Source organism: Watersipora subatra, chromosome 8, assembly GCF_963576615.1.
Source record: "Watersipora subatra chromosome 8, tzWatSuba1.1, whole genome shotgun sequence".
Classification (NCBI taxonomy): Eukaryota; Metazoa; Bryozoa; class Gymnolaemata; order Cheilostomatida; family Watersiporidae; genus Watersipora; species Watersipora subatra.
In genome coordinates, this window is record NC_088715.1 from 15,983,842 (window position 1) to 16,011,813 (window position 27,972).

The window sequence follows — 27,972 nt, forward strand, 5'->3', positions numbered from 1 at the left end:
AAATTCCTAAATTTGAGATCACAGACAACGCGTTTTTTGGGTGATAACATTTATTATGACCTATATAAAAACTTTGCGCTGATGATTGGCTAATAAAGGGTTTTATATTTATTGCTTGTGGACTCTTTTCAGATGTATCACTAGTTATGTCACAAATGAAGCACCTGCTGGAATCTGAGCTTTTTAAACGATGGCCTCATTCAAACGCATATATCTCTGGACAGGGTTAGTCTACAAAGACAAAAATGACATCAATTGTAGCTGATGTTTTGGCCTTTTATTGGTCCTAATTTCATTAAATCGACCTTTTTGACGCAACCACATCTTTAAACAAAGGATATGAACGCTAGTAAGTTTTAAATATCATTAACAAGATATTAGTCGATGAATTACAATACGAAATGATTATCTGAGAGGCGTTGCTGTGTGCTAAAAGCTAAAGAAATCAACCTTGGAAAAGAATAAAAGTTGGAAAAACCAGTCAACGCCAGCTCGGCGTTCAAAACGTTAAAATAACTAGAAATTCCACTGTCATACAGCCCACGACCAAAGGGATATTGGAAAAAAAGAAAGGGTACTGATGGTTGAGAAATGCAATATTAACAGTCAAATGGCACTGCAGCGCAACAGGATAACTGCAATGGTAGCTGTAATGTACTGGGTGTGGGTGTTATTATATACGACAAACAGCAATAATGAAAGGAAAATATGTTTATATTTTCCCCCTGCAATAGGAGAAATGCAATATTGGCCAATATTTGAAGTAAAATGCACTGATATTATTAGAATAATCAATATTATTAATATAGTAATAATAGAAAACCAATGCACAATTTTGTTTACATTTCAAAACGTCATAGGTAGCAATATCGAGAAGTTGTGGTATTTATATAGATTTTTAGAAAATTTATTTAAAAAGTATTTGGTCATGACAAACAGCAATAATGAAAGGAAAATATTATGTTTATACCTTTCCCCTGCAATAGGAGAAATGCAATATTGGCCAATATTAGAAGTAAAATGCACTGATATTATTAGAATAGCCAATATTGTTAATATAGTAATACAGCAATAATAGAAAACCTATGAGCGTTCACGCGTCTGGAAGGTTTCTGCAAACTGCAGCAAAATAAAAGTGTTATAAAGCTGTAGGCCTAATCTACTGTAATGCATGTAATTCAACAACAATAAGGAAATATGTTTATTATAACTCTGAAATGCAAAATTAGAAGTAAAATGGCAAGCTACTGTGTACTATACACAGTTTGAAAGTTGATTGTGTTGAATATAGAATGGTTTTGATAAGCGATCTTTAACAGAAAGCGAGTATGAGCATTCACGCGTCTGAAAGTTTCATGCAAACTGCAGCAAAATAAAAAATGTTCTCGTCATAAAGGGGCGTTGTAGTTCGGCCCTAGCTTGTACATAAGTTGTAAAGAATTTCGGCTAACGTTTTAAATAATGAAACCTTCGGTGATTGGACAAAAAAACACAGGCTGATAAACTGTGTACCACAATTTCGTAACTGTAATTTGGTCTACGCCTCAAACGGTCTACGTTTATTACAGAAACCTTCGAATAAATTCGATTACAAGTAAAAATGCCATAGACTGATGAAATGACCACGGTTTTCTCGTGAAATGCGTACTGCTAAGTAGTTCTACTATCTGTCGCACAGCTTTATTGGCATATTGTAGGCCGGTCTTAACTTTTATTAAACCAAGCTTTTCAAGAGTTTTGTGGCGATTTTCGTTCAAAATAATCTGTCTATTTGTGTATAATCCGATTAGATGTGTAAGTTTTAAGATAATGCCGACGGTATACAAAGACTTGGTAACATATTTAAATCGGCTTAAATGTGTTTTGTATCGTTATTATACTTTAACGACTGTACAAAACGATAGTTAAATTTGTTGATGAGATTTCAAAACAAGGGTTCGTCTCATTGTTGATGAATAATTTTCGTAAGTTGTGTGCACATGTGTTTATCATAAAAACTCTCAAACTCCGCTCGTTTGGTCGTGGGAAAATTTATTTGATCCTGCGATCGTTAGTAATTTTTTGTCTGATGAGAATAAAAATAATTCAGATGATAGAAGTGATGTAAACTTTTTAGACTTTTAATATAATTGGAATATACAGAGAAAAACGATCGTTATGGTAGCTCGCACGGCTACGTTAAAGCATTGGACTCTACCAAAAGGAATGCTTCCAACCATTTCATACAGGGACAATTGTACACGGTTGTATTTTTTTTGTAGTAGCAGATATGCAAATAAATGTTTATGTACAAGAGATTTTGTTCATAGAAATAAGTTTAAGTTTGAGTTATACATGTTCATAAAATACCGATTTTATTGAATTTTCAAAAATAAATTACATGACCTTCGGGTTATTTTGCTGGGTTTTAACCTAGCCAATGGGTTAAGCTTTTTGTATGATCTTTTAAATATTGGTTGTTTAAGATGAATGCGATGTGCGAACGTGCTGATTATATGCTGCTGTGTTTCAAAACGACTTTTAAACTTTAATTATTGACTCAGACCGTGTTTACGGGCCTCCAGCTCAAGGGTGACACAGTCTTCCACAGTTCAAGGGAGACACAGTCTCCCTTGAACTGGGGTTGAGGGGTGCACTGAACTGGGTCATGAAAATAATTGAATGAAATGCTCGACCATCTTGTTCATTCCCAACCAATTGTTTTACATGAAAAAAATTGATACAGACAGCTGTTCTGTAACTTATACAGGAATTACTGTCTTCCCTTTTAGTATTACTCTACCCTGACAGTCTAGTGTACTGAGAGATCGTCTTTTGGTACTTGATTTTGGTAGCGACAAATTTAAGTTGGACAAAGTTAGAAAAATTCTCCTCCAAAACAAGAGCTTCACAGTGAAACTATTTGTAATTCTATACATAACAAATATAACCACTCTATCAGACTCAGTGTACTACAATCATTATGCTTCTTCAGTTTCCACAAGGACCTCTAAACATAACTTCTTTGAAAGAGTGTGAGAAAAAACTATGTGCTCTATTTGATTTTAGTGTTCATTGAGTTCTACAAGCTTGGAGCTTTGATATGATATTCAGTTCAAAGGAATTGTGCTATTATAAGTACATATACAGTCAATTGAATGTTGTTAATTCTGTCTGGGATCAGATTTTCTTGGAGATAGAGACTCAGAGATTATGGAGATTTGCTTGTGTACACGAAATTAGGCTTCAAATTGTTAACACTAACATGAAAGTGTTAACAATGAAGTGGCTAACACTTCCACTAACATGGAAATGTTGGTGTTAACAATTGTCAACACCAACATGGAAGAGTTAATAATGAAGTGGTTAACACTTCCACTAACATGGAAGTGTTGGTCAAGCAAATATTGTTTGTCTTATTTAGAGTCGTCTCCTCATGTGCTGAATCAAGGATCTCATAAGGTCCCATTCGTCTTTGAAGCACGGACTAACAGGTGAGAATGTTATTTAACTTACTGTGAAGCCTCCATTTGACCGCCATGGCGCTGTATTGTTCAACCCTTTCCCTATAGTAGCATTGTATTAGAAGTGAGTGACGTTCAAATAAAGTTTGGCTCTGTATTTTTTAGCTATCTCGTCAGTATTTTGAGAAACTAAAAGTAACACTTTTACAGGCAAAGCGATGCTAATGTCGTCTATATTTTGCTCATTCTTTTCTTCAGGCAGAGGGACGTTAAAGCACATAAATTACATAATTCTTTTATTGTATATTTTAATACATCAGAGTCTTGGCTTTCGAATGAGCTATTGTTTGCCATGGTGAGACAGACATTGGTTGGTGTTTATAGGATTTCCCCAGAGCTTTACCGCGAAAAAGTTTACTGGCATAGTCTCGAAAATTGTGACGTCACAATTCTCATATTCGTTGTTGTGTGCTCTTCCCGCTTGTTTATCAACTGTGAAAGTGACGCTAATAACGCTAGTGGCAGGCGAAGGTAGGACAACTCCATAGAACGAATGAAGATGACAAAGGAATCGGTGACATTAGTTCTCCATGTACATATTATTTCTATGATGAGTACCTCAGACTCCAAGAACCATACTATATTTTCCCAATGATATTATGCACTAGCTCTTTATTTTTAATGCGCTGTTAAGGGTGACGACTGAAACTACTTAATTTCAAGCATTGCGTGATCTCGCGAAAGTGCGATTGACATTTAGTTCTAGGGCTATACAACCGCAGGTCATAATGTGATCGATATGATTTCATTACCTTTATCAACGACAGTACATTTATTGAAGCATAATTAATTAACCCAGAACATGTGTTTGTATTGGTCGGGCGTTAGCACGATCGCGGGCATTGTTGGTTATCTAGAATCTTAGTTTATTATTAGCGCTCTCTGGGTTTAACAGCACCGATTGTCACAGAAAAACGCAGCCTCAATGGCAGCGAAAGGGATCGACGACCTAAGGCTAAATGAGAATTATGACGCCACATTTTTAGTACCTGAACCAAATGTTTTTTTTTGCAGGATGTACTTTTGACACTCCGTTTTTCATAGTTCTATTATTCTTTGTGTATTGAATATAGGCTCATTCGAAAGCCAAGACTCTGATGTATTGAAATATATAATAAAAAAAATTATGTAATTTATGTGCTTTAAAGTGGTTGGCCTCAGGATTTTTGCTAAACTATTTTTCATACACGTCGAAGTATCCGACCGAGTTAAGCGAGGAACTACGTTGAATAAAACAGAGAGTTAACATCTGTTTAGTTCAAGTTAGGGTAAGTTATGCATTGCACCTCTATCACCATGCAGCCCTACCTCCGCACTAGCTGTCACGTTCATCGCTAAGTCAACATTTTGGTTTGCCTTTCTCTAAAATCTAGTTTCCTTTTTGTATTGGCTACTTTTTAGTACCCTGGTGGTCTTGTATATCGTGGGAAATGTCAGGCATGTTAACTATACATACTATTATTGGGAAATGCTGCAAGTTGGGTCGATTAGCGCAGTTGTTAGAGTCACGGGCTGCTAAGCCACATGTTCTGAGTTTGAATCCCGTTTGAAGGGATTGTTTTTTCTAACCACTCGCTGGGGCTTTGGACAGACCAATTTATTTATTGATATCAGTATGTCGCGTGCACTTCAAGAGATCATCAGGTGTAATAAGTATATGCATAACTATTCCTCAGCTCAGAAGGTGGTTGAGAAGCACAACTGGTAGGTGTCTGTCTGAAAAATGAACTTTCTGAGTTCGATCCCCAACCTAAGAGGCAACTTTTTCCAAACGCTTAGTGTGACTTCGGATGGACATGGTTTTTATTATAGTAAAGGTTGCTAATTGCATGGTGTTTTTTCGGCTTGTTCTGGGTTTATCGTCTCTGTTCCTTCCCTCAGGCGCCTGCCTTCCAGCTACGCCGGAAACTCTGGCCATATTGTCTACTCACTGAATGCCAAAATGGATCGGTTTGGAGTTATCTCTGATGACAGATCATCTTTAGTAATCAAAATCTCAAACCCCCTTCCACTGAACCCGGCCATACATGAGGTAGGTGGCAACATTTGCAGGTGCTAATAGCTATGTGGTTGCTTGTGAGTTTCTGATCTAGACTATAAGAAAGTTACCATAGCTAAAGTTAATCATTCAACGATAGGCAGTTTCTGTGAGATTTCTCTATGTAAAAAATGTGTAGCTTTATGTTGAGATGTTAGATTTGCCTCCTGTATTCACTGTGAAGTAAAAAAAGTCAAAATTTGAACAAACATAAAAAGCAATCTCTCTAACAAATCAGAGATTGTTTGGCCTTCAAGTCAAATGATTACACACTACTATTACCTATATAATAGGTAATACTAGTGTGATATCATAGGTGATGTCACACTAAATATATTAACAACATATGTAACTACATACACATACACATGCGCATATGAAACATATCACTTATATAACATATAAGTAACATAACATATAACACATACACATGGGTAACTGTGCGACATACAATGGTTACCCAATGAGCTGCCATAGTGTAGTGGTTGGTACACTGGCTTGTGATCGGTGGCTCAGTGGTTCAAATCACACGAGGACCCTGTTAGCTTTTTGGAAAGTCATCCAACAGCACTCGCTCCTGTGCTCCAACCACCATGCTAGCTATAGTAGGCCTACAAGATTTGGTTGCCCACAGCGACTCCACAAGGTAAAAAATATGCAAAAGTTACACATTATGTGTCTCCTTGCTACAGTTCAACTATTTAGCTTATTTATGACAGTCACATGCAAAAGTACTAATTATGTTTGATAAGGTCAGCCTTGACCACCTTTATAGACAACTATATTTATAGTAATGTTGGCTCCTGATCTCAAATGACTCTTTCCTGTCAAATTGTCAAACAAATGGGTCATGATCACAGAAACCATGGTTAAGTCGGGATTGTAAAAATTGGATTTATCTAGATTAGCAGAAAGAGAAAACTCTCACAGCTATTTTGCAAAAAATTTTTTGATTCTAGCTTAATTACAGCACATCTTATGGTCAATAAACTGAATGCGCGTTTACCATTAGTGTGAAAACATAGTTCCGAGAAAACTGGTGTTAAAGTTTGAGAAACGAAAACCAATGTCCAATTTCGTTTACATTTCAAAACGTCATAGCAACCAATATTAAGAGGTTGTGATATTCATCTAGATTTCTGTGTTTCTATTCAAAAAGTTATGCTGAATTCAAAAATCTAAACAGATTTTAGCTGGTTGTCACAGAAATAGCTGTATATTTATAAGAAAATGTATTACTTAATTTTGTAGATATTTAAAACGGCTTGGCATTACCGCAATATCGGGCACAGCCAAATCATCAGCAAAATCTTTAAAAAAAGGAACAACAGTAACATATTGCACACTATCGGTCACTATATATTTCGATCTTGGAAATTCGAATAATTATTCTTATAATTAAATCTGATAATAATCCTATAAAATCGAATAATTATTCTTTTGATTAAATAATGTAATAATCTTGTAAGAATTGTTAGGAAATTATCATCGTAATTCCCTTTACTTTTACTGCTTTTGATATCACTTGGAACACCAAAGTACTGATTTTAAGTGTCCAGAATATCAGAGTTAACTTTAAACTCGGCAAAAAAGAAATGATTATATTTATCGGACGCCATGTTTTTGTACTTCCTGTTTAGCTTAGCAACGGTTTTAAGAGGGTTTTTCCAAGGATTGAGACTTCTATTGGCTAAACTGACTTCAGATTCAGAAAGATCACTCTTTGATTGGTCCAGATGCACGTGTTACAAAAATCGTTACCAATATTATAAATTCAGTTGGTGCAACTTCAGAGTCGGATAACTCAACTTCGTGATTTGCGACTTAACCATGGTTTCTGTGACCGCGACACAAATATTCTTTTATTCGTTTAATCTTTTCTGCAGTTACTATTAAAGTGTAAAATCTGGTAGTGCAAAGGAACTGACCTAGTTCCTCTACTTGCTCCCCAAGAATCACTTGAGTACAAGGCAAGTCTTTATGAACATAAATCTAAGTGTTTGGCTTGTTGTTAACCCTGTGCTCAGTTGTGATTATTATTCAACTTAGTCAATGGCAACTACATTACCTGTCACTGTTTTTCATTACCCGTGCAACGCCTGGCTTTCACCTAGTAATGGTATATTCATAAACTCCTTTGGTTCCTCATGCAATTGTTGATGACCGTTTCATGCCATTCCTGTAATATTTTGGGACTTCAAGCTTATATCTGATAATCATTTTCAATGATTCCGCACGAACATGCAGTCAGGAACTGAAATGCCTTAAACCTGCAAATTTAAAAATAACTTTATTTTCAGAGTTTTTAGGTTTATTATGGCTCATATTAACTACTACTTATGCAGTGGTAAGAATACATCTATTAAAATTACCATTGAGAAAGTTACTGACCTGGGGAGACAAATCCTAATTGCTTTTCAATTGATTCAAAGCATAGTGTGGTTGTTCCTTGTCCTTGCAATATTCTCACTCATAGTAGAGTAGGCGCAATTAGTCCTTGAATTATCCGTTCCAGGAATAATTACGTTATAAGGATTTTGCGTCATACGAACAGTAAAATACATGTAAATTGCCTATTTCGCTCCAAGAGATTTTCAAACTCACAACTTCGGCCATACAAACAGGATAAAAGTAGACATAATTTTTTAGTTTGTGGGTCTTTTTGTAACTGCAATATCATTGGTTGGCATCGACAGCTTTTCTTTCTTTTCTGATCAACTTCAATGCTTTTATAGAACATGATTGCGGTAATTTGGCAATAAGTTGATGAGGAGCCCGCAACTTAATATTCGTTTACAATGATATGCTTATGTTTCTAAACAGTCAAGACTTTTCTGCAACGTAAAACTAGTATTCAATCTGTTATAAGTCTACATAAAGTAAAGTGAAAGAACATTTTTACTATTAAAAGCCGTACTACCAGTTCGTCATCTATCTGTATTCGGAAGTGAAGAGTTGGATAAAAAATAACTTTCGACGAAACTCCAATTCATTACATTCAGAATGGTAGACTGATGTTGCAACATCTGCACCAATCTATTGCCTTAAAGTATTTATGAACTAGTGCGCAAATACATGTACATGTTCCCTGTTATGGTGACCCATCTGATGATCTATCACAACAAACTAGAAAATCATGGAAGTTTTATATGTAACAGGTATAAGGCTCTATGCACGTCATTTTTTTCACTCACAAGTGCGGCGAGATAGGTTACTATTCAAATCGAACTGCCTGACTTGGAACCCTATTCTATCCCTGCCCTTGAAACTACTATTCAAGGGAACTTGCCTGACTTGAAACTTAACGTTTTATGGAATTTTTTACATAGTATAAAACAAAAATGTCACATAAATTTTTCACATTATCTGGAATTTACGTTATAGAAGATACACGTAATAGGAGCGTCTACTGTGTAGTTGAACACTAGTACTATCACCATGTTTCCATGATGCGCATTTGGAGTTGTGCACACATGAGTTAACGTGCAATTAAGCGTTTTAATAGACATTGCATGATGGCATTTAACGCTAACGCTTTAATAAAGAGACTAGACTGTGGTGCTAATTATTGACCCAAAAGGTCAAATGTAGTCGATTAAGCCTGGTTTCCATATGACAGCGCAAGCTATGCAACAAGGCGCACGATGTCATGTGTAGGCCGGCTGTGATGTAGAAACGTCAATGCACGACGATCACGCTACGTGCGTACGCTGATCGCAAGAATCCAACAGAATGGACCCAACTGAGGGCTGTTTTCCAAAGAAATCGGTCGCCCAGACGAAAAAATAAGGAAATTACCCACCCTGTCCAATGCAAGCATGGCGCCTAAGCGCGCTATGAAAACACGGCATCGCGGCCCAAGAAATGCATTGCCCACGATCACTGGGCCGTGCATGATCATTGCGCTGTCATATGGAAACCAGGCTTTAGACGCACAGTCTTGTCACGCTTAGCAGCATTCAGAACATTAGCGAACATTAGCGCAAAGGACCTGCTCAAAGCGAAATAAAAACTGGAGTTGTGTAAAAGTTGAGTTACTGTGCAATTAAGTATTTCAATGGGCATTCAAAAGATGCACGTTTAACACCACCACACCATCGCTTTGGTAGAAGACTGGTCTGCATTGCTAGTTATTGATCCCTAAAGGTCAATAAGTAGCGAAGCAGTCTTGTCACACCTAGCGGCATTCTGAACATTATAGCCATTTAGCCCTGCTCAAATCAACTAAAAACTACTGAAGTGTTAATATATTTAGAATGGAATACACTGCATGATATTTTAATGGGCACCTTTCGAAAGTACCGTTTCCATCATTCGCAAGCATGAAAGATTTGTGACCAATAAAACATTTTTGATGTTTCAACGATGCGGATGGACTCAAAACTGGTGCTCATGGAGCACCACCAAAAATCCTCTGTGGCATGAATTAATCTGATAGGTTTATTTTGAGCTGGTGATGTGATGTCATTGCTGCAATCGTCAATATTTCTAAGTCTGTTTTGTGAAACGACAGCGGGGCAGACAATTTTATTTTAAAGTTGGAGTTATACTTTCATGAAAAAGGTTTTGATGATTTGGCATGCAGTGCAGTTCATTGAAAAAATGAACTAGGGTCTTTAATGTGATTATCAAATCATTTTCACCCCTCTGTTTTTTATATCTGAAGTTTTTTTTAAAATGTTTATTGATTTAACATGGTTGAATAATAGCTAAGGGAACAATCCTATTGTGGATATGATTGTGGGTGTTTTACTATCCAACCCACCTTGATGCACTGCTAAAGAATTAAGGACTATTTCTTGCTGCTGTCTAAAATTAGAGCATTTTTATATTTTAAAAATCAGCAACGTTTAGTATTAATTGGTTGTTCTCTTTAATTTAAATACGCTTACATATGAATAACAGAATTGAGGCTTATGTATCAGGCATGCAATTGCCTAAATTTTAGCTGTACCAATTGTATGAATACAGGCCACCTTATAAAGATCATTCTGCAAGCAAATATTCCATGTATAAGTTAGCGGAGTTTCTAAACTAACAATCGCGCCAATAGATTTGTCTCCCTTGGTATGCCATGGCGTGTCAAGAGAGATAAATCTAAATTTAATTTTGCTTCAAGTCGGAATGCAAAAAAGATTTTCTTAAAGTTCCTAACTTTTTGTGGTAACCAGGGTAACCAGATGCAGTTTGCCTTTTGATCTATTTCCTTATTCTAATGCATCAAATAATTGACTGCCTTTTGACCTATTTCAGCAACCTGCCGTTGCGGAAGATTCACACACTGATTGCTGCCTCTGCTGTGCTTCCGGTCCCGTCATAGTGACAGCCAACATCAACAAGTCTGGACTTGCCATCGGATCAGGTCTGTAGATTCATGTCAGATTAGCTCGCCCTCCTACTGAACGCACATTGTTTGTAGTTGTCAGACCTGCTCCCAATACGTACCACTAGGATTATGGGTAGTCTACTGTAGCTTGTATGTAATTTCATATTAAGTGTAACTGATAGCCTCTAACTGTAAATTAACATACGACCAATTTGATCTAATTCAAATATCAATTAGAGTTGCCTTCTCTTTTAGTTGTATTAAGGATAATTCTAAATGGACTTACATGAAATAAAAACAGATCATTTTTATTCTTAGCTTTAAATGACATATTCATGTAATCATATCACCATTGATCTATTATCTAGTATTAGTAGGTTTACTATCAGAGCTGAAAGAATCCTGACGTGTACGTGTAGTTACATGTAATTTTATTTTGTATTCATTAAAATTAAATGGTTAGTCAATATTAACGTTACTGAAATGACTAATGAATTATTAAACGGGAGAATAATTACGACTGTTTATTTGTTGACGCTGACACATGAAGTCTCTGAGTACACAAGTACTTAATTTAAATATGTATGTGAATAACAATAGAATGATGAAAAGGGATGATAACTCTGCAAATGCTTTCAAACAGTACATACATGTACATTTTGACTTTTTCCAAATAACTATGTAAGTACAGTGACCTATGAATGCAGCTATCATCATCTTTTTGTTGGAAAGCCTAACAGCGTACCAAAGATGGGTACTATAATTTGTGAATGTCTAAAGCTAAAATGTGCTTGGCCATGTGAGCATTCACTCAATATCCCTGACAAATATAATTATGGAGGTGTTATTATCAAGGTCAGACAAAATTTTTATTTTAAGAGTCTACATACTGTGTATATCGGAGAGTTACCAAAACATTACTGACATACAATAATGGATCCAGCAAGACCTGGAAAAACATAAAAAACTCAAGCTGGTTTTGTGTTTCTGTTGGCTACTAGATACTGGATTACTCAAATTAGCCAATGGCATCTGCATTACCTGCCACTGTTTATAAGTTGTTTTTTAATACCTGTACTAGCTGAATGCCTGACGTTATGTCAGGCATTCATCTAGTATATATATTTTTATGTATTTGATGTATTATATATATATAAGTTTATGTGTCGTGTATATCTATGTATTATATGTGTTTATGTGATTATTTATTTTTGCGTTAGTTATATTTATGTATTAAATATACTTATGTATTATATATATTTATGTATTAAACATATATACATGTATTATCTATATTTGTGTATTATATATACTTATGTATTATATATATATTTTGCATTAGATATATCTATGTATTACATAAATATTTATGTATTAAATATATTGATGTGTTATATATATTTATGCATTATATATATTTATGTGTTATATATATATTTATGTATTATATATATTTATACATTATATATATTTATGTATCAAATATATTTATGTATATTTTTTTGCATTAGATATGTTTATGTATTATATATTTATGCTTTAGATATATTCATACATTATATATATTTATGTATTATATATCTTTATACATTATATATGTTTAAGTATTAAATATAGTTATGTATTATATATATTTATGTATTATATATATTTATACATTATATAGATTTATACATTATATATATTTATGTATTAAATATATTTATGTATAATATATTTGTTTGCATTACATATATTTATGTATTATATATCTTTATACATTATACATATTTATGTATTACATATATATGTACTAAATATATATGTATTATATATATTTATGGATTATATATATTTATGCATTATATATATTTATGTACTATATATATTTATGTATTGTATATACTTATGTATTATATATATTTCTGTATTATATATATTTATGCATTATATATATTTATGTATTATATATATATTTATGTATTATATATATTTATGTATTATATATATTTATGTATTACATAAATGTATGTATTATATGTAAATTTCAGTCTTTGTTAGCTTGTCGTATGTACAGTTAGACCGATAAAGTTATAGCACTGAAAAACCAATGGTTCTGCAGTCAGCCGTGCTACATGGCCTTCTTGCGATAGGCTTACTATTGAATAATTCTAGCACGGTTGAAGATCATGGTCGGTGAGTGACTCATAATGATTATGCGTGTGAGAAGACGTATTCCAAGCCATGGTAAGCTAGTTTATTGGCTCAGTGGTCAGGGGCGTAGCTTCACATCCGTGATTCCACAGAATGTACAGTTTGTATTACTGTGAAGTCCAATCTTTTTTCTTAACCCCCCAATAAAAGGACGGTCACAGGTCTTATTATAGTAAAGATTTAGACACGCTTTAGTTACTCAAATTCATCGGGTAAAGAAACTTATCCGCTTGAAAATAATTTTATAATCAAAAACTTTTCTATCAACTATGTTTTTCCAGGCATTCACCTAGTATGTACATATATGTTTGAGTATATGTATATACCTGTATGCATGCATATGTGTGTATGTATATAAATGTGTATATATCCTTTTACTGCGCAATCCGTGATTATATTAATGAAAAAATTGTTCTACAGAAGGCGCTGCCATACAAAGTAAAGTAAAAATATTAATAAGTAAAAAGGTATTGCCTTGTATTGCATATAGCACTCTGATGACGAGAAAGATAGTTACTATTATTTTGAAGTGCATTAGAAAGGCATCGAAAACTGACTAATTGTTATAAGCATTACTGAGCTATTTTCCAAAAATTTTGATCATCAGCTTCGGAGTAGATTGGTTTGAACTGCTGTTTTTCAAACAATACATTTACCGCGTCGGAATCTGTTTTTCAGCAGTCGGTTATTTAGTGGTTACTAAAAAGAAAAAGGATTTTGTTAAAACTATCAATGATTATCTTGTGACTGATCTACCCTGACTATTGGAACCCCAACTTTTCAGGTGAAACTCTCAAAGTTAGCTTATCCGTAGACAACATGAAAAGGAAGGCGATTACCCCCAAGGTGGGCATCATAGAAATTTCAAGGTTTCTAGCAGAAGGGACTTCTCAAACTGGCATGAAGGTAATAGCTGTAGCCCAGCCGGGTCAGCCAATTATGCCGAACACTCGGAATAACAGAAGTTCATACGTGATTGGACCAATCCCTCCGACTGTTTGTGGAAACATCAAATCAACTCGAAACATTTTTGTTTCTTATATGGTATCGGTGAGTTTATTTGTGTATCAATATTTTTTTGGTGTTGCCATGGTGATTACGGCTTAGCTATACTGTATTACTTTATCAGTAGCACTCTAGTAGTATATCATCTACCTGTAGTATTGTTACTATGTACTACTTTATCAATAGTACTCTAGTAGTATATCATTTATCTGTAGTATTGTTACTCTGTATTACTTTATCAATAGTACTCTAGTAGTATATCATCTACCTGTAGGATTGTTACTCTCTACTACTTTGTCAATAGTACTCCAGTAGTATATCATCTACCCGTAGTATTGTTACTATGTACTACTTTATCAATAGTACTTTAGTAGTATATCATCTACCGGTAGTATTGTTACTCTGTACTACTTTATCAATAGTACTCTAGTAGTATATCATCTACCTGTAGTATTGTTACTCTGTATTACTTTATCAATAGTACTCTAGTAGTATATCATCTACCTGTAGTATTGTTACTCTGTACTACTTTATCAATGGTACTCTAGTAGTATATCATCTACCTGTAGGATTGTTACTCTGTATTACTTTATCAATAGTACTCTAGTAGTATATCATCTACCTGTAGTATTGTTACTCTATACTACTTTATCAATAGTACTCTAGTAGTATATCATTTACCTGTAGTATTGTTACTCTCTACTACTTTGTCAATAGTACTCCAGTAGTATATCATCTACCTGTAGTATTGTTATTATGTACTACTTTATCAATAGTACTTTAGTAGTATATCATCTACCGGTAGTATTGTTACTCTGTACTACTTTATCAATAGTACTCTAGTAGTATATCATCTACCTGTAGTATTCTAACTCTGTACTACTTTATCAATGGTACTCTAGTAGTATATCATCTACCTGTAGTATTGTTACTCTGTACTACTTTATCAATGTTACTCTATTAGTATATCATCTACCTGTAATATTGTTACTCTGTACTACTTTATCAATGGTACTCTAGTAGTATTTCATCTACCTGTAGTATTGTTACTATGTACTACTTTATCAATGGTACTCTAGTAGTATATCATCTACCTGTAGTATCGTTACTCTGTAAACTACTTTATCAATGGTACTCTAGTAGTATATCATCTACCTGTAGTATTGTTACTCTGTACTACTTTATCAATAGTACTCCAGTAGTATATCATCTACCTGTAGGATTGTTACTCTGTATAACTTTATCAATAGTACTCTAGTAGTATATCATCTACCTGTAGTATTGTTACTCTATACTACTTTATCAATAGTACTCTAGTAGTATATCATCTACCTGTAGTATTGTTACTCTCTACTACTTTGTCAATAGTACTCCAGTAGTATATCATCTACCTGTAGTATTGTTACTCTGTATTACTTTATCAATAGCACTCTAGTAATATATCATCTACCTGTAGGATTGTTACTCTGTATTACTTTATCAATAGTACTCTAGTAGTATATCATCTACCTGTAGTATTGTTACTCTGTATTACTTTATCAATAGTACTCTAGTAGTATATCATCTACCTGTAGTATTGTTACTCTGTACTACTTTATCAATAGTACTCTAGTAGTATATCATCTACCTGTAGTATTCTAACTCTGTACTACTTTATCAATGGTACTCTAGTAGTATATCATCTACCTGTAGTATTGTTACTCTGTACTACTTTATCAATGTTACTCTATTAGTATATCATCTACCTGTAATATTGTTACTCTGTACTACTTTATCAATGGTACTCTAGTAGTATTTCATCTACCTGTAGTATTGTTACTATGTACTACTTTATCAATGGTACTCTAGTAGTATATCATCTACCTGTAGTATTGTTACTCTATACTACTTTATCAATAGTACTCTAGTAGTATATCATCTACCTGTAGTATTGTTACTCTCTACTACTTTGTCAATAGTACTCCAGTAGTATATCATCTACCTGTAGTATTGTTACTCTGTATTACTTTATCAATAGCACTCTAGTAATATATCATCTACCTGTAGGATTGTTACTCTGTATTACTTTATCAATAGTACTCTAGTAGTGTATCATCTACCTGTAGTATTGTTACTCTGTACTACTTTATCAATAGTACTCTAGTAGTATATCATCTACCTGTAGTATTGTTATTCTGTACTACTTTATCAATAGTACTCTAGTAGTATATCATCTACCTGTAGTATTGTTACTATGTACTACTTTATCAATAGTACTCTAGTAGTATATCATCTACCTGAAGTATTGTTACTATGTACTACTTTATCAATAGTACTCTAGTAGTATATCATCTACCTGTAGTATTGTTACTATGTACTACTTTATCAATAGTACTCTAGTAGAATATCATTTACCTGTAGTATTGCTACTATGTACTACTTTATCAATAGTACTCTAGTAGTATATCGTCTACCTGTAGTATTGTTACTCTGTACTACTTTATTAATAGTACTCTAGCAGTATATCATCTACCTTTAGTATTGTATCCTCTGCCCGCAATATGTTTCATAATTTAGGCACATTTATAATACTAATATAAATTTATCAGTATCTATTAATATCTGCTAACTCTGAACTGTCACTTTCACGGTTATGATTCAGGTGAAGATGAAGGGCTCAAGATTCAGGTTGCTGCACCCGATTTTCATTGGAATGGGTCAAACTGCGTATCCTAACTACCAGTTCCTTAGTTTATTTTCGATGTCCGGAGATGATCCCAATGCACCCCCGTTGATAGATTTTGGCAGGATTATGTACACCCCATATCAGCCCGGACAAACTGTTGCAGTAAATTGTTAACTATGACTGTTTCACTTACAACTTTCAGACTTCCCACTTTTTCTCAGAAGAGAAGCAGCTAACTCCATAGACATCTTAACCATCTAGCCTTTGCTCAGTATCTTTGCTTTGGTTATCGCACCTTCCTATGTGTTACAAGTATTTTATTGCTATACTTCTGGCTACTATTTTGGTGTATGGTCACTTATAACTACAGGCTATGACGTCTATTAAAATTCTATTTATAATCTTTTACTGTTTACATGCTCACTATTATAATATTTTTATAGTTTTTACACATACTACTTCTGGTACTATTGTATTGGGGTTTTGGTGATTTGTACATTTTAATAAAATGAATTAAAATAATATATACTTAGTATAACATAATATATACTGGCAGTCTGAGATCGTAAAAGATCGTCATGTGTAATAAGTCTGTATACAAGTTTACTTAGAAATAGACAGATGATTGAGTAGCCTTGTTGTAGAGCGCATGCCTTAAAATCTGAATATCCAGCTGTGATTCCAGGTTTGATTACAGCCTGGTGCAATTTTTTCCTCGTAACAGTAATTACTAGGGCGATGGATGGACACGCCTCTCATTCTAGTAAAGATTCATGTGATTGGTTGGTAAGACTTGATTTGTAATTCTATATGACATCATCTGAAGAGTTAGATACTGTGAAGAGTTTTATTAAAATTAAGGTTTGTAACATTGTTCATTTGTGTGGGCAATCCCTTGAAGGTTGAGTATGTCTGCTACTACAAGCAGAGCTGCGTGTGTTTTTAAAAACATTGTTGCTAAAACTGGCTCCGTAATCTTGGTTGGATATGTCAGGTAGTAAGGTGGCCTTTGCGGCCATGCTTGTTTGCATAGAGAAATTCATTGTTGGATGCCATTCTCGTCACAGTCCGTGGCCTTTTGGGGAATTGAACGCAAACTCCAATTACGTATTGGATGAAATGTGAATTTTTCTCTGCCAAACATCACACTAGTGTTTATCCAATAAGCATTACATTTCTAACTAGCTATCACACAACTATGCACACAACTCACACAACTAGCTATGGCTTAGGCTAGCTGCTGGCTATTTTTTTAGGTTAACTGCCAGAAATTACTCCTCAGTTTGTCAGAATTAGGAGTAAGTCAATATAATGCCGGTTGTGATAAATGTTCAGATAGTTATTCTCTGTACACTGATATTTCATCACAGCACACTAAACTGCCAAGGGACTTGAATTTAAATAATGGTATAATGACTGCTGTCTTGTTTACATGAATATTAGAAGTTTACAGATCAGCACTGACCCGAGCAGTTTCTATACTATGAAATTTTGAACAACTGTTGAAATTGTTAGTTTTTGGTGCTTGTACACATAACCACATTTTGGAAGACACCAACTAATTCTTTATCAGATTTTATCAAAAAGTTATTTTTCTATTACTTTTGATTATTATTTATTTTTCAGGTGATCTGACTACCAAAATGCTTCAAGATATTTCAAGCGAAAGTGTGATTATGATGTTTATATTTGTAAAGAAACTGACAGAATAGAGAAGTGTACCGCTGTAACTTGAACAGAATAGCTGATATTACTTACAAGAGAGAGACAGACACAAGCAACTAATGTGGTCATTTCGGGACATTTTTCTTCTGGGCATTTTAACTGCGATTGAGTTTTGTTGATTTTAATCTTAAAACATCCTGGCACTGAAATCACCTTAAAACATAAAAAAAAACACAACTGATAAAAAATACAAATACTTTCTAATAAAATATAATTAAATTTTGCGCAAGTTAATATTTAATTGTAACAAATCTATTTGAGGTTTTATCCATTACAAAGTCATCTACACATAATTTGGGAAAGTCCATGCAAACGCAGCTCAACAAATGAGCAGTATACATACGTTCTTTCAGCTTTATTACTATGCTCCCAGAGACACACAGACATCCAAGAATAGCAGGTGGAACAGTGGAAGGATCAGTATCGACCGTCACACAAAATACTTTCACTTTTTCCCATTGAAGGTAATCTGCAACTGAATTTTTCATCCTTTCAAAATGAATATTTTGTAAGATTAGAAAACAAGCAAAACGCGGTTTGTTCAAAATCATATAATAATGTAAAATAATTGCTTTGTTATTAGTTTTCTACAAATCAATTAATGAAGTATTCGACATATGGACCAATTATTAGTGTCAAAGGCCTATTGATATGTAATAAGCATACAGTAATTTTTTGCTACTTCAAGTTTCAGCTTTCAGTACTTCGCGGGCTAAAAGATTGTTATTAAAAATTGAAAACCTAAAAATAAATAAATAAAAAACAGCTATTCAACCAGGAAATGATTATATAAAAACACTAACAACCATAATACATGTATATACCCAACTAACAACAATATAATAGCAATTATGAGTTTGGAAACTGCACATGAATGTAACAACAATTTTTTCTTGATCATGGAAAGATAATTAATCTTCTAGGAAAAGCCTATTTGGCAGTTGTGAAAATGCTATGGTACTTTACACATATATGAGTGTATTGTGTTCTGCCATGACTCTGCGTTTGTGAGCAATCCCTCATACAGTATATTGAGTATGATGTCTCTCATTAAAGAATTAAAAACAAATAGACAAAAATGCCAAAACTAAAATATATAAATCTTTTTCATACGCTTTGCAAAAAAGTTTTTCTTTCACTTCTCAGCAATACATCCTTTATATTTTAATTATCACCAAAGATCTTTTCTCTACACTACAAAACATTTTTAATGACAAAGACTTTTCAAGCGGCCTTGCATCTGCTCAAAATAAAATTGATAGAGTTCTGAAGCAAATCTTTACCTGTTAATACAAGAAAGTTTGTATTTTCTCTTAACTCATTCGCACCTGACACGAGTTAACTCGCAGATTTATAACGTTGCTATGCACCCAACATGGGTTATCTAGTCTCTGAAATTTTCCTACTCATTGTAGGCCCTATTGCTATTTTTGAATTATAGAAAAAAATTGTTGATTAGTTAGAAAGAAAATTTGCTGGCCATTTAGACAAATGTACAAATATGCTTCAATGATGTCTATGGCACAAGTTATAACCAGAATAGTACATCCATATCGACGTCTACCTAAACTGGAAATCATCATGGCGACTTGAAATTTTATCGTTCGTGATCAATTTTTTTCAACTTCAGAAGTAAGTATGCAGATTCACAAGTGGTAAGACAGTGAAAGACTGCATAAATTAAATCAAAACATTTTTGTAATGCTTCATAGTTTTCATTAACTTTAAATTTTGCAAATTTGAATCGTTATGCTCGAATAAAATACACTTTTCAGGCTATCAGCCATAGTCAGCCTAAAATTATCATTCACCTTTGCTAGCATCATATTGATTCTTGGAGCTGTATATGAAACCTGCGAGGTCAAGAACATAGTTATTGATTCTATTTTTATTATTTGAAATATGTTTATGACAGTTAATTTGAGTTATATTGGCATGTAATTTAGCTATGTTTTGGTTTGAAGTATGATACTCGCAAGGAAATGTTGGAAATTAGAGTTTCATAATTTTCATGTTCATTATTAACTGTATATGTATAAATAATATTCATAACTGTGTAGTGTATGTAATAAACGAGTAACTTCCGTCAAGCTTCGTGTATTTTGCAATGTTTATGGTGCAAGTCTAACTTTGTTTTAGCAAATGACAATTTTTTCAAAATCGTAATTTTTCTGAAAATACTGTTTTTGAGACATAGATTTACATGAAAGGGATATGAGTTGTTTATATGATTGTAACATCATCTGAAAGAACAGACTTGGCTGGTTCATTTAAAACTTGAATGAGTAAATTATTTCAAGTTTATCGCTTGTAGTAGTAATTTGAATTATGGCAACTTTCTGAAAAATGAACGGTAATTTAGGCTAATCGCCTGGAAATTAGTCGGTTGCAAATGAGTTAAAGATTATAACATTTTACACTAGTTTTTGCTGATAGAACTAATTTTAGGTATAATTTATGGTTACCAACTAACAATAAATTTGTTTTGCAGGTTACTTGGAGAATGTAGTAACAAGTGCTTAAATTGCAAAGACCTTAATAAACTATGATTTCGATCCCTGAGATTGTTTGGACAATTTAATTACCTATAACCCTAATTCATGCCTTGTAAAAATCCTACCAGATTAGATTAAAAGTGTATTAAATTTAGTAGTTCAGGTGAACAGGTATGCATATAAGATGAGGTTTTCAATTTGGTTAAAAACAAGTAACAGTCTCACTGAACCAAAATACTTTGGAGAGTGTGTCAATAAATCATATGCTGTGTTTCGATGCTTAAATGGGTTCGGATTTGTCCGCTGATGATGAATCCGAACCCTAACATTTTAACGATGTGGACTTGCACAGCAAGTATATAAACATTTCCAAGATTCGCCCTGTATCTTAAAAACAAAACTTATTAGTGCAGATTCGCTTTCAGGTCACGGTCACTTTTCAACTTGTGCGTAGTCAATTCCGAGATTCATCACAATCACAGAATCAAAATACTTTGGGTAGCAGTGACTAAACCATAGCTAATTGTTTAGGGCCTGTTCAGTTGAGATTACGCCGTAAACCGAGCTAGATAAAAATCAATCCCTTTATTTGAAGTCTACTCATATCCATTGAAAATTAATTTAACAAAAGTCAGATTACTTTTGCGTCTTAAACAACATCTAGCAGAGCAAACTGCCCACCTTTTGTGCCAAACATAAATCCATAATAATTAAATAATTATTTCACCATATTTGACTATGCTGATTGCAGAATCATTCAAGAGAAAAAGTATTTATTTAAAGTAAAGTAAGTCATCATCAGTTCCTTTTATCATTATTTGATTGATCAAAAATGCTATATTAATTTACCAGTTAATAATATAAGAGGAACACATGTGTTGTTTAGACTATTCATTGTTATCAACAACTTATATGAGTATGAACTGAAATCCAACAAAGATTACCATATGAAATTTAATGATAATATATGTATATTTAATACCACAATACATTATTATTATCATATTCAAATTACATGAATATTCACATCACCTCTGAATGGGCACACTTCTAGTTAGCAGCACCTCTGGCAACAAACTCACGACTAGAAAGGTCACAGGGAGACAATAACTAATGCTTGTCATTTTTAACTCCAAAAAGTATAATTAGTTCAAGCTGGTCAATTTGGAAATAAGCAATGGTCATAAAACAGAAACCATCAAAACAAATTTAAAAAAGGGCTACTGGCCTAACATTTCATCAAAAAAGCAAAGAGGAAGGAATAGTATTCACAAAACCACTCCACATTTTATTTAAAAAAAATTAAAATTGTTCGATGAAGGTAAAAACAGCAAACATTTCACTAAAATAGAAGTTGAACACAAACTCTGGAAAATTAGTACAATACTTGTATATTCCAGGTCTTATCAATGATCAGAGAAAACCTCAAGCTTGACAAAAATAGTTAAAGTGTTGTTGTTCGGCTTTCAAGCTACCGCAAGAATGATGTAAACAATGCATCGGTGTTGTGGAAGGAACTCTCCTGCTGTGAAAACAATTGTTTCTCAAACTATTAGAGATGTTAAGCAATTGAAAATCTGTATCCACAACAAACATGAAAACGATCTGAACAACGCTCCAGAGCTATTGTGCGAATGCGGAGAGATTATCGAGCTGATTAGTCTTACAATCAAAAACTTCTGTGAATAGTGTAGTATTTGACCGCGAATATTGTTTGCATCGGGAATATTCAGAACTAGTCTTTGGTCACAATAATTTGCCAAAAATGTTGGCTCTAAAGTTAGATGCTCGTAAAACTATTTGTCCTAAAACAACGATCAAGCTGTCCTCAATCAAACCGCCGGTGTACATGCAACGAAGAACGCAACTTCGGTGTGACGCATAAGATCATGAAAATGTTTACAATACCCAAAATAATACAGTACTTTTCATTTGGGTTTTAGCCACTGTAATAAACAACTATGTAGATAAAAATATTTTGTACATATACAGTGTAACCGGGTTACTGTGTTCCCCTTATGCAGTTTTTTTCGCTGCCCTGTGATATCAACAAAAAATCTCACGTAATTCAAATTTGGCAATCGGTGTGGTAAGTATGTCGGAATAACAAAGATGCCAATATGCTATTTGTCAAAGTCTCCCTAATAATGTTGAAATTTTAATGTCGAAATTAAAAGAAAATTTTAAATATTTGTCGAAATCCTTTACACAAAGATATACTGCTATGGATTTGCTAAACTTAGCTATTTCTAATAGCCATATGCATCAAGCTATCCTGGGATTAGCGTAGTAATATGCAAGCTAGCTTTCATGAAAAGCCAATGGACTATCACATAACACTGTATATAAGGATATGTCAGCCAGTATATAACAGGATGGGTAAGAATATGTAACAAAAGAAGATACCCTAGTGACTGAAGAACAAAGAGCACAAGATTCTGACTATGAGCAATGAAACTACAAGACTGAGCGTTACATTCTAGATCATCATTAAGAATGGCGTAGTAACATTAACTCATCTTTGTACAGCTTTAGCTTGCGTAATAAAGAGCCATACTCATTCACCAGTCATCTTGCTTGAGACAATTACAGTTGTGCATGAGAGCTATTACTCATTACGTGTAAGACAACTTGTACGCAGAACCCACTTGCAAGTGGCTAGTCAGTGCTGACTTCCACCACATTGAGGGAGCAGTGGGGTATCTGTAATCCTGTTGCTACTGAAAGTTTAGCTGTATGCGCAATTTAGTAATTGTTAAACAGCTCCTTGGAAAGCGATGGCTCAAGGCAGAGACTCCAAAATGTCTACTAATCCATTCCTGCCAATCAGTAACCCACTCTTGGATGCAACGAATCCATTTACTGATACTGCTGAGAAAAAGCCAAAGCAGGTCATGCACTCCAATACATCAGTACACATCAATGGGACAACCTTCATTGACGATATGTACCTAGAATATGTGTCGGAACTCCAAGACAGACAGGCTGCCAGCAATCGCATTTCGTCTCTAGCAGAAGATGAATTATCTGGGTGTCGACCAGTGCAATCACCAAAAGAACTTCTTAACGTCACCCAAATAAATAGTTTGGACAGTGTTAGCAGCGGGATGGCAGAAACCTACGCTGACTGCAATGAGATAAACCTAGCTGCTGTACTACGTTTAATTTCACTAGAAATGACAAAACAGACCAAGCTAATAAATGATCAGTCTGCCAGAATTACTGCTCCGAAGCAAAAGAGACAAAGCAATAACAAAACCAATGGAAAATCTCAAATAATAAAACATTGTTTACGATGTGGAGACTACTCACGTCTAATAAGGAGTTGTACGGTAATAAAGGAAAAGCCCGTCTTCCATAGGCTCTAATAAAGAGAAACCTACAAAGGTTCACTCTTAAGACTATGGGTAAATTGGTTGAGCCTGTGTCCTATACCATTTACAACAAATCGGATAAACCATGCAAAGAACAAGAACAAGGGTAAGCCATGCAAACAGTACTGCCACAACCTCGACGTTCGATGTTCCAGGAATGCAGGAGCAGCTGCATGTCAGTTCAGATAAACGGCTTCAATTTGCGTCAGCAAAGTAGGTTGGCGCTAAACAAGAGCAATGCCAGTCAATGCTCCCACATTGCAAAAAATACCCACGAAATCATGCTGTGCGTAAATCTTACGGCAACAGTAGTCCTTTCACAAGGAAGTTACATCATTGTGGAGCAACCTGTAACTCTTGCAAGCATTGGACTGCTAGCACAGCTGGCAGCAGCAGATTGTATTCGAGTAGCAAAGCTACTCATGCACCTGCAACAGCCTATCAGCTGCATGCTAAAAAATATGCAAAGCAACGTCATGACTGTAAAAATACACTAGAATCTTGCATTGATGAAATTGTCCGAGAAAAGAATGAAATTCGACGCCGTTACATGAATCTGCTTCTCAAATATGATGACCTAAAGTATCATTTCGACTCAGACCAAAATAATGCTCTAAGTTAGGCTACTTTAATCCATAATTGCCTTATCTAAGCTGGCAAACCAATATTTGAATACTGGCATCTAGGGGTAGAGTAAGTTATGGATTTGCTAAACTCAGCTATTTTTAATAGCCATATGCATCAAGCTATCCTGGGATTAGCGTATAGTAATATGTAAGCCAGCTTTCGTGGAAAGCCAATAGACTATCACATAATCTACTATATAAACGGCAATCGTTGTCTGTCTGTCAGTCTTATAGAGCGGTCTTTTCTTTTATCGTCGTACGAATTTCGGTCGTACGAAGCGAACTGAATTAATAGGTGTAGTAACGGTAAATAAATTATAGAGCGGTCTTTCTTTTTCCATTCGGTCGAACGAAGCCAACCGAATTAATATGAGTACTAATTATCGTAATTTCGTAATATGGACTATTAGCCGCTACTTTTCTTTGACGATTTGAGCCAAGCGGCTTATATAAAGGTGTGGCGATTCTGTTGTTTTTCTTTCACCGCTTGAGCGCATTAACCGAAATCCCCGGTTAGCACGCTTTTTTAAACGGCAAATTTTCTGTCGTGTTAAAAACATCTTTCCTGAGTTCTGTGGCCTATACAAAGGTGTCTATACAGCTATACACATGTACTATTCATTAAATAAAATAAATTAACGAGTAGTTATTTACATGCAATTAATATTTACTGCCAACGTGTACCGAGAAGGTCACGTAAACGTTTGTTTCTTGGAGCCACTGGAAAAACGCATTTTTCACCTACTAAATTTCCACATCAAAAAGGTAAGCGTTTCTTATACGACGTTGTATTGTCTATGAATTGCCACATCTCCACTACTTAATAACGTTGGATTTGCCGCTGTTCGTGATAGTGGGTCATGTTCATTTCCTTCAGCAGCCGAGTTACTAATTTTTTCCAGCTACGAGTAGGCCTACTGTAACTTACTATTACAGAACTTTCACGAGTACTCCGAGGGTTGCGATACGCTATTGTGAAAAGAAAGAGAGCAGCTGCTATCGACTTACTGTCACCCTGCAACAGCCATGACCAGCTATACGTCGCCTGCTCAAAAGTAGGCACACGCCGAAAACTGTTTCTTCATACGCCCGACAGACAAACCAAAAATGTTGTCTATCCGCATGTGTTGCGTTGAACTAAGGGAGAGAGGGAGAGAGAGAAAGGGAGAGAGAGAGAGCGAGGAGGAGAGGGGGGAGAGAGAGAGGGAGAGAGAGGGAGAGGGGGAAGAGGGAGGGAGAGGGAGAGAGGGGAAAGAGGGAGAGCGAGGATGAGAGGGGGGGGGGGAGAGAGAGAGAGAGGGATAGAAAGGGAGAGAAAGAGGGAGAAGAGAGAAGGTAGAAAGGGAGAGAGAGGGGAGAAAGGGAGAGAGAGGGGAAAGAGAGAGGGAGAGAAGGGGAGAGAGAGGGAGAGCGAGGAGAGGGGGGAGAGAGAGAGGGAGAGAAAGAGGGAGAGAGAAAGGGGGAAGAGGGAGGGAGAGAGGGGAGAGAGAGAGAGGGGGAGAGAAGGAGAGAAAGAGGGAGAGCGAGGAGGAGAGGGGGGAGAGAGAGAGGGGGAAGATGGAGGGAGAGAAAGAGGGGAGAGAGACGGAGAGAGGGAGAGAGGGGAAAGAGGGAGAGAAGGGGAGAAGGAGAGAGAGAGGGAGGGAGAGAGAGGGGGAAGAGGGAGGGAGAGAGAGGGGAGAGACGGAGAGAGGGGAAAGAGGGAGAGAGAGGGAGAGTGAGGAGGAGAGGGGGAGAGAGAGGGAGAGAAAGAGGGAGAAGAGGGAGGGAGAGAGAGAGGGGAGAGAGGGAGAGGAGAGAGAGGGGAGATACGGAGAGAGGGGAAAGAGGGAGAGAAGGAGAGAGAGAGAGAGAGGGAGAGCGAGGAGGAGAGAGGGAGGGAGAGAAAGAGGGAGAAGAGGGAGGGAGAGAGAGAGGGAAAAGAGGGAGAGAGAGGAAAGAGGAAGAGATGGAGAGAGGGAGATGTAACTGCATATTTGGAGTTGTTTTACGGTATGAAAGCCAACTCTCAATAAACCTTATGCTGCCCGTGAATCTGCTCCTGTAGACGGGTAATGCAGCTAGTACTGTATATAAGGATATGTCAGCCAGTATATAACAGGATGGGTAAGAATATGTAACAAAGGAAGATACCCTAGTAACAGAAGAACAAAGAGCACATGATACTGACTACGTGCAATGAAACTACAAGACTGAGCGGTACATTCTTGATCACCATTAAGAACGGTGTAGTAACATTAACTCATCTCTGTGCAGCTTTAGCTTGCGTAATAAAGAGCCATACTCATTCACCAGTCTTCTTGCTTGCAACAACTATAGTTGTGCATTAGAGCTAATACTCATTCGGTATAAGAAAACTTGTAACCAGAACCCACTTGCAAATGGATAGTCAGTGTGGACTTCCACAACAATACGATGCTCATTCTCTCAGTTCAGCATGAGTCGTGTGGAAGTTAGTGCAAAGTAAGTGAAAGTGAACACATATACCATCTCAAGTCACGCCACTTCAAAGGTAAACAAATTTTAATTTTTTTGCGGCATTCACATGGTCAAGTATGCGAAAGGCTGCTTTCGGGCTCAACATCGCTCGAGATTTCTTTCTCGCGGGATTAGGTTGAAATAAATCCTAGTGTGGTCGGTTAAAAGTTAATAGTAAAGACGGAGTTGAAAGCATTTAAGTGAAACATTTTTGTAAGATTACAACATTAAAGTTTAGTGAAATACATATTAAAACATACCTTTAAGTCGGTGTGTGTTTAGTAAACTATGAATGCATTTAAGCGCATTTAAGTTAAATCCAAAGTTTATGTTATACATCTGTCTCATATCTAAAAATTCTCTACAGTACATACTGCATATAGTAGCTACATTGTAATGTTACATTTCGAGAAAACACGTATGAGTGGGGTGGACACAACTCTGTACCGGGGAGGGAGGTGTTTGCATTATATAATTACCATGGGTTTTTATGCGAAGTATTGGTAGGGGCGCACTGTATTTGTATTTAGTTAGTTAGCTGCCC

At 35.3% G+C, this 27,972-nt stretch overlaps 1 protein-coding gene across 1 annotated transcript in view; it reads left to right on the forward strand.

The window, feature by feature from the left end:
• The window catches only part of LOC137401435 (arrestin domain-containing protein 3-like), a 37,417-nt gene extending 20,163 nt beyond the window's left edge, over window positions 1–17,254 (forward strand). Inside the window, exons 4-8 of the mRNA XM_068087774.1 lie at window positions 3,404–3,473; window positions 5,385–5,535; window positions 10,795–10,903; window positions 13,845–14,110; window positions 16,707–17,254. Of these exons, the coding sequence (XP_067943875.1) occupies window positions 3,404–3,473; window positions 5,385–5,535; window positions 10,795–10,903; window positions 13,845–14,110; window positions 16,707–16,904 (794 nt within the window). The 3' untranslated portion in view covers window positions 16,905–17,254. The remainder of the gene's footprint in view (window positions 1–3,403; window positions 3,474–5,384; window positions 5,536–10,794; window positions 10,904–13,844; window positions 14,111–16,706) is intronic.
• The last annotated feature ends 10,718 nt before the right edge of the window (window positions 17,255–27,972 follow it).